The sequence below is a fragment of the Oncorhynchus tshawytscha genome, unplaced genomic scaffold (assembly GCF_018296145.1).
Source record: "Oncorhynchus tshawytscha isolate Ot180627B unplaced genomic scaffold, Otsh_v2.0 Un_scaffold_1746_pilon_pilon, whole genome shotgun sequence".
In the NCBI taxonomy this organism is placed as follows: Eukaryota; Metazoa; Chordata; class Actinopteri; order Salmoniformes; family Salmonidae; genus Oncorhynchus; species Oncorhynchus tshawytscha.
In genome coordinates, this window is record NW_024609798.1 from 192,501 (window position 1) to 200,030 (window position 7,530).

Here is a 7,530-nt window from a genome sequence, read left to right on the forward strand (position 1 = left end):
ACCTGCCGCCTCTAACCACTAGACTACCTGCCGCCTCTAACCACTAGACTACCTGCCGCCTCTAACCACTAGACTACCTGCCGCCTCTAACCACTAGACTACCTGCCGCCTCTAACCACTAGACTACCTGCCGCCTCTAACCACTAGACTACCTGCCGCCTCTAACCACTAGACTACCTGCCGCCTCTACACTCTAACCACTAGGCTACCTGCCTCCTCTACACTCTAACCACTAGGCTACCTGCCTCCTCTACACTCTAACCACTAGGCTACCTGCCTCCTCTACACTCTAACCGCTAGGCTACCTGCCGCCCCTACACTCTAACCACTAGTCTACCTGCCTCCTCTACACTCTAACCACTAGGCTACCTGCCTCCTCTAACCACTAGTCTACCTGCCTCCTCTAACCACTAGGCACCTGCCGCCCCTCTAACCACTAGGCTACCTGCCGCCCCTACACTCTAACCACTAGGCTACCTGCCTCCTCTACACTCTAACCACTAGGCTACCTGCCTCCTCTAACCACTAGACTACCTGCCGCCTCTACACTCTAACCACTAGGCTACCTGCCTCCTCTACACTCTAACCACTAGGCTACCTACCTCCTCTACACTCTAACCACTAGACTACCTGCCTCCTCTACACTCTAACCACTAGGCTACCTGCCACCTCTACACTCTAACCACTAGGCTACCTGCCACCTCTACACTCTAACCACTAGACTACCTGCCGCCTCTACACTCTAACCACTAGGCTACCTGCCTCCTCTACACTCTAACCACTAGGCTACCTGCCTCCTCTACACTCTAACCGCTAGGCTACCTGCCTCCTCTACACTCTAACCACTAGGCTACCTGCCTCCTCTACACTCTAACCACTAGGCTACCTGCCTCCTCTACACTCTAACCACTAGACTACCTACCTCCTCTACACTCTAACCACTAGACTACCTGCCACCTCTACACTCTAACCACTAGGCTACCTGCCTCCTCTACACTCTAACCACTAGGCTACCTGCCTCCTCTACACTCTAACCACTAGGCTACCTGCCTCCTCTAACCACTAGTCTACCTGCCTCCTCTACACTCTAACCACTAGGCTACCTGCCTCCTCTACACTCTAACCACTAGACTACCTGCCTCCTCTAACCACTAGTCTACCTGCCTCCTCTACACTCTAACCACTAGGCTACCTGCCTCCTCTACACTCTAACCACTAGGCTACCTGCCTCCTCTACACTCTAACCACTAGGCTACCTGACTAGGTTAGTAGACCATACCAGTAGACTATAGAACAGGTTACGGGATAGTCCAAATCAACACAGAGGCTGTGTTTACACAGGCAGCCCAATTCTGATATTTCACCCAAATGATTGATTGGTCGAAAGACCAATTAGCAGCAAACGAGTTATTCAACATCCACCAACATAGAGCTGTAGATCCACCAACATAGAGCTGTAGATCCACCAACATAGAGCTGTAGATCTATCAACATAGAGCTGTAGATCCACCAACATAGAGCTGTAGATCCACCAACATAGACCTGTAGATCCACCAACATAGAGCTGTAGATCCACCAACATAGAGCTGTAGATCCACCAACATAGAGCTGTAGATCCACCAACATAGAGCTGTAGATCCACCAACATAGAGCTGTAGATCCACCAACATAGAGCTGTAGATCCACCAACATAGAGCTGTAGATCCACCAACATAGAGCTGTAGATCCACCAACATAGAGCTGTAGATCCACCAACATAGAGCTGTAGATCCACCAACATAGACCTGTAAATCCACCAACATAGACCTGTAGATCCACCAACATAGACCTGTAGATCCACCAACATAGAGCTGTAGATCCACCAACATAGAGCTGTAGATCCACCAACATAGAGCTGTAGATCCACCAACATAGAGCTGTAGATCCATCAACATAGAGCTGTAGATCCACCAACATAGAGCTGTAGATCCACCAACATAGACCTGTAGATCCACCAACATAGAGCTGTAGATCCACCAACATAGAGCTGTAGATCCACCAACATAGAGCTGTAGATCTATCAACATAGAGCTGTAGATCCACCAACATAGAGCTGTAGATCCACCAACATAGAGCTGTAGATACACCAACATAGAGCTGTAGATACACCAACATAGAGCTGTAGATACACCAACATAGAGCTGTAGATACACCAACATAGAGCTGTAGATCCACCAACATAGAGCTGTAGATCCACCAACATAGAGCTGTAGATCCACCAACATAGACCTGTAGATCCATCAACATAGAGCTGTAGATCCACCAACATAGAGCTGTAGATCCACCAACATAGACCTGTAGATCCACCAACATAGAGCTGTAGATCCACCAACATAGAGCTGTAGATCCACCAACATAGATCTGTAGATCTATCAACATAGACCTGTAGATCCACCAACATAGAGCTGTAGATCCACCAACATAGAGCTGTAGATCCACCAACATAGAGTTGTAGAGCCACCAACATAGAGCTGTAGATCCACCAACATAGAGTTGTAGAGCCACCAACATAGAGCTGTAGATCCACCAACATAGAGCTGTAGATCCACCAACATAGGGCTGTAGATCCACCAACATAGAGCTGTAGATCCACCAACATAGAGCTGTAGATCCACCAACATAGAGCTGTAGATCCACCAACATAGAGCTGTAGATCCACCAACATAGAGCTGTAGATCCACCAACATAGAGCTGTAGATCCACCAACATAGACCTGTAGATCCACCAACATAGAGCTGTAGATCCACCAACATAGAGCTGTAGATCTATCAACATAGACCTGTAGATCCACCAACATAGAGCTGTAGATCCACCAACATAGAGCTGTAGATCCACCAACATAGAGTTGTAGAGCCACCAACATAGAGCTGTGGATCCACCAACATAGAGTTGTAGAGCCACCAACATAGAGCTGTAGATCCACCAACATAGAGCTGTAGATCCACCAACATAGAGCTGTAGATCCACCAACATAGAGCTGTAGATCCACCAACATAGAGCTGTAGATCCACCAACATAGACCTGTAGATCCACCAACATAGAGCTGTAGATCCACCAACATAGAGCTGTAGATCCACCAACATAGAGCTGTAGATACACCAACATAGAGCTGTAATCCACCATTTATATGTTCAACAAGTTTTACTTCACTACATTACTAAAGATGGTGTACTTGGTGTACTTCTTACTCCATACATTTTGACAGGAAAAGGGTCCTGGTCATCCCTACTGCCTCTGATCTGGAGGACTCACTAAACAGAGAACATCCCTGGTCATCCCTACTGCCTCTGATCTGGAGGACCCGCTAAACAGAGAACATCCCTGGTCATCCCTACTGCCTCTGATCTGGAGGACTCACTAAACAGAGAACATCCCTGGTCAACCCTACTGCCTCTGATCTGGAGGACTCACTAAACAGAGAACATCCCTGGTCATCCCTACTGCCTCTGATCTGGAGGACTCACTAAACAGAGAACATCCCTGGTCATCTACTGCCTCTGATCTGGAGGACTCACGAAACAGAGAACATCCCTGGTCATCTCTACTGCCTCTGATCTGGAGGACTCACTAAACAGAGAACATCCCTGGTCATCCCTACTGCCCCTGATCTGGAGGACTCACTAAACAGAGAACATCCCTGGTCCTCCCTACTGCCTCTGATCTGGTGGACTCACTAAACAGAGAACATCCCTGGTCATCCCTACTGCCTCTGATCTGGAGGACTCACTAAACAGAGAACATCTCTGGTCATCCCTACTGCCTCTGATCTGGAGGACCCACTAAACAGAGAACATCCCTGGACATCCCTACTGCCTCTGATCTGGAGGACTTACTAAACAGAGAACATCCCTGGTCATCCCTACTGCCTCTGATCTGGAGGACTCACTAAACAGAGAACATCCCTGGTCCTCCCTACTGCCTCTGATCTGGAGGACTCACTAAACAGAGAACATCCCTGGTCATCCCTACTGCCTCTGATCTGGAGGACTCACTAAACAGAGAACATCCCTGGTCATCTCTACTGCCTCTGATCTGGAGGACTCACTAAACAGAGAACATCCCTGGTCATCCCTACTGCCTCTGATCTGGAGGACTCACTAAACAGAGAACATCCCTGGTCCTCACTACTGTCTCTGATCTGGAGGACTCACTAAACAGAGAACATCCCTGGTCATCTCTACTGCCTCTGATCTGGAGGACTCACTAAACAGAGAACATCCCTGGTCCTCACTACTGTCTCTGATCTGGAGGACTCACTAAACAGAGAACATCCCTGGTCATCCCTACTGCCTCTGATCTGGAGGACTCACTAAACAGAGAACATCCCTACTGCCTCTGATCTGGAGGACTCACTAAACAGAGAACATCCCTACTGCCTCTGATCTGGAGGACTCACTAAACAGAGAACATCCCTGGTCATCCCTACTGCCTCTGATCTGGAGGACTCACTAAACAGAGAACATCCCTGGTCATCCCTACTGCCTCTGATCTGGAGGACTCACTAAACAGAGAACATCCCTGGTCATCCCTACTGCCTCTGATCTGGTGGACTCACTAAACAGAGAACATCCCTGGTCATCCCTACTGCCTCTGATCTGGAGGACTCACTAAACAGAGAACATCCCTGGTCATCCCTACTGCCTCTGATCTGGAGGACTCACTAAACAGAGAACATCCCTGGTCCTCCCTACTGCCTCTGATCTGATGGACTCACTAAACAGAGAACATCCCTGGTCATCCCTACTGCCTCTGATCTGGAGGACTCACTAAACAGAGAACATCCCTGGTCATCCCTACTGCCTCTGATCTGATGGACTCACTAAACAGAGAACATCCCTGGTCATCCCTACTGCCTCTGATCTGGAGGACTCACTAAACAGAGAACATCCCTGGTCATCCCTACTGCCTCTGATCTGGAGGACTCACTAAACAGAGAACATCCCTGGTCATCCCTACTGCCTCTGATCTGATGGACTCACTAAACAGAGAACATCCCTGGTCATCCCTACTGCCTCTGATCTGATGGACTCACTAAACAGAGAACATCCCTGGTCATCCCTACTGCCTCTGATCTGGAGGACTCACTAAACAGAGAACATCCCTGGTCATCCCTACTGCCTCTGATCTGGAGGACTCACTAAACAGAGAACATCCCTGGTCATCCCTACTGCCTCTGATCTGATGGACTCACTAAACAGAGAACATCCCTGGTCATCCCTACTGCCTCTGATCTGGAGGACTCACTAAACAGAGAACATCCCTGGTCATCCCTACTGCCTCTGATCTGATGGACTCACTAAACAGAGAACATCCCTGGTCATCCCTACTGCCTCTGATCTGGAGGACTCACTAAACAGAGAACATCCCTGGTCATCCCTACTGCCTCTGATCTGGAGGACTCACTAAACAGAGAACATCCCTGGTCATCCCTACTGCCTCTGATCTGGAGGACTCACTAAACAGAGAACATCCCTGGTCATCCCTACTGCCTCTGATCTGGAGGACTCACTAAACAGAGAACATCCCTACTGCCTCTGATCTGGAGGACTTACTAAACAGAGAACATCCCTGGTCATCCCTACTGCCTCTGATCTGGAGGACTCACTAAACAGAGAACATCCCTGGTCATCCCTACTGCCTCTGATCTGGGGGACTCACTAAACAGAGAGCATCCCTGGTCATCCCTACTGCCTCTGATCTGGAGGACTCACTAAACAGAGAACATCCCTACTGCCTCTGATCTGGAGGACTCACTAAACAGAGAACATCCCTGGTCATCTCTACTGCCTCTGATCTGGAGGACTCACTAAACAGAGAACATCCCTGGTCATCCCTACTGCCTCTGATCTGGAGGACTCACTAAACACACCTGCTTTGTTTGTAAATTATGTCTGAGTGTTGGAGTGTGGCCCTGGGTATATAATGTAAATTATGTCTGAGTGTTGGAGTGTTCCTCTGGCTATCAGTAAACTTTTCTTTCTTTTTTAAACAACAATAGAATTGTGTCATCTGGTTTGGTTAATATATTATATAATATATAATGATTTCTTTCATTTTATTATTCATACTTTTACTTTTGATTCTTAAGTATATTTAAAACCAAATACCTTTTCTCAAGTAGCATTTTACTGGGTGACTTTAACTTAAGTCATTTTCTAAGGTATCTTTACTTTTACTCAAGTATGACAATTGAGTACGTTTTCCACACACACACACACACACACACACACACACACACACACGAACACACACACACACACACGAACGCAGGAACGCACAGGCAGTAATGTTAAAGGACACCTACTGGTTGTTTGTGTGTGTGTGTGTGTGTGTGTGTGTGTGTGTGTGTGTGTGTGTGTGTGTGTGTGTGTGTGTGTGTGTGTGTTGTGTGTGTGTGTGTGTGTGTGTGTCCAAATGGCCCACTCGATCACGGACACTAGACTATGTTACATGAATTAGCCTTGTTTGTGTGTGTGTGTGTGTGTGTGTGTGTGTGTGTGTGTGTGTTACATGAATTAGACTATGCCTGATTTACACGTTGTGGTGTTGACGAGGCGCTTCAGTCATGTCAATCATCAGGTAACACACAGTTCGTATGACAAGACTATAACAAGATTATACCAATCACCAATTTATTAACCAGCCATCTAACATAAAGTAAAAGCTAATCACCCATGTTTAATCAGTTAACATAAATAACATTGTAGCCTAAATGGTTTCAGTGTTTAGATTTCAGTCCAAAAAAAACAGAATAAAAACTTACTTTACAATGGAGAATATTGTGTGTTTGTTCGTGAATTATTCCCGCTGTTTAAGTCTCTTAGTAACTGTCTCCGTGCGTAAGGTAAAATAAATAAATAAATAAAAAATAAATCCGTTTTTAAATTCCGTTCTGTTAAAAAAAAGTGTCGCAGTCGAAAATAAAAATAATAAAACCGTGTCCCACGTATTGGTCAACCGATCGCCGTTTGGAAAACAACAAAAACTCCAAATGACAGATAATCGGGACTGGCACGGAAACAAAACTTCCCCCGGTTACGAAATTCTTCTTCTTCTCCTCTATTTCTCCGGAGACAGCGAGTGCGTTTGTTGAGCGTGTCACATGACCGTGGCGTAGGGCGGGGACTGGAGTGGGTTCGCAGGGGAGACGAAGGGTGGGGTCGGGTCCGGTCGGCTCGGCTCGGGCGGGGTGGTGCCTTTTATATTCACAGAGAAGAGAAGAGGAAACTTTGGGCGTGACGCGGGCGTCAGCTCGAGAGCAGGACGTGTGACGTGACACACAAGGAACTAAAAACAGAGAGGGAGAGGGGCGGTCAAGTGAATCACGAAGAACAATTGTCTAACATGAATTAGATTATAGCCTAGAATATGAATATATATATATTTGGCCTACAGTTCTTTCGATGTATGTATACAATTACAATGGATAATAATAGCAGAACACACATATTTTGTGGCCTAAATTGTACTACACGATACAAATACCAAGCC

The 7,530-nt window shown here is 47.0% G+C and overlaps 2 protein-coding genes across 7 annotated transcripts in view; both read right to left on the bottom strand.

Annotated features, from left to right (window-relative positions):
* The window catches only part of klf3 (Kruppel-like factor 3 (basic)), a 33,694-nt gene extending 26,469 nt beyond the window's left edge, over positions 1 to 7,225 (bottom strand). For 5 of the 6 annotated variants that reach the window (XR_006082859.1, XR_006082857.1, XR_006082858.1 and 2 more), the window contains exon 1: positions 6,803 to 7,225. The gene's annotated coding sequence lies outside the window, so the exon portion shown is untranslated. The remainder of the gene's footprint in view (positions 1 to 6,802) is intronic. The other variant, XM_042318267.1, reaches the window with a different exon arrangement.
* LOC121845927 lies at positions 1,193 to 3,337 on the bottom strand. The gene is made up of 2 exons (XM_042318265.1): positions 1,275 to 3,337; positions 1,193 to 1,228 (listed from the first exon to the last, which is right to left on the bottom strand). The coding sequence occupies exon 1, from the start codon at positions 3,098 to 3,100 to the stop codon at positions 2,060 to 2,062; it is 1,041 nt and encodes a 346-aa protein (XP_042174199.1). The 5' UTR covers positions 3,101 to 3,337; the 3' UTR covers positions 1,193 to 1,228; positions 1,275 to 2,059.
* Positions 7,226 to 7,530: the final 305 nt, after the last annotated feature.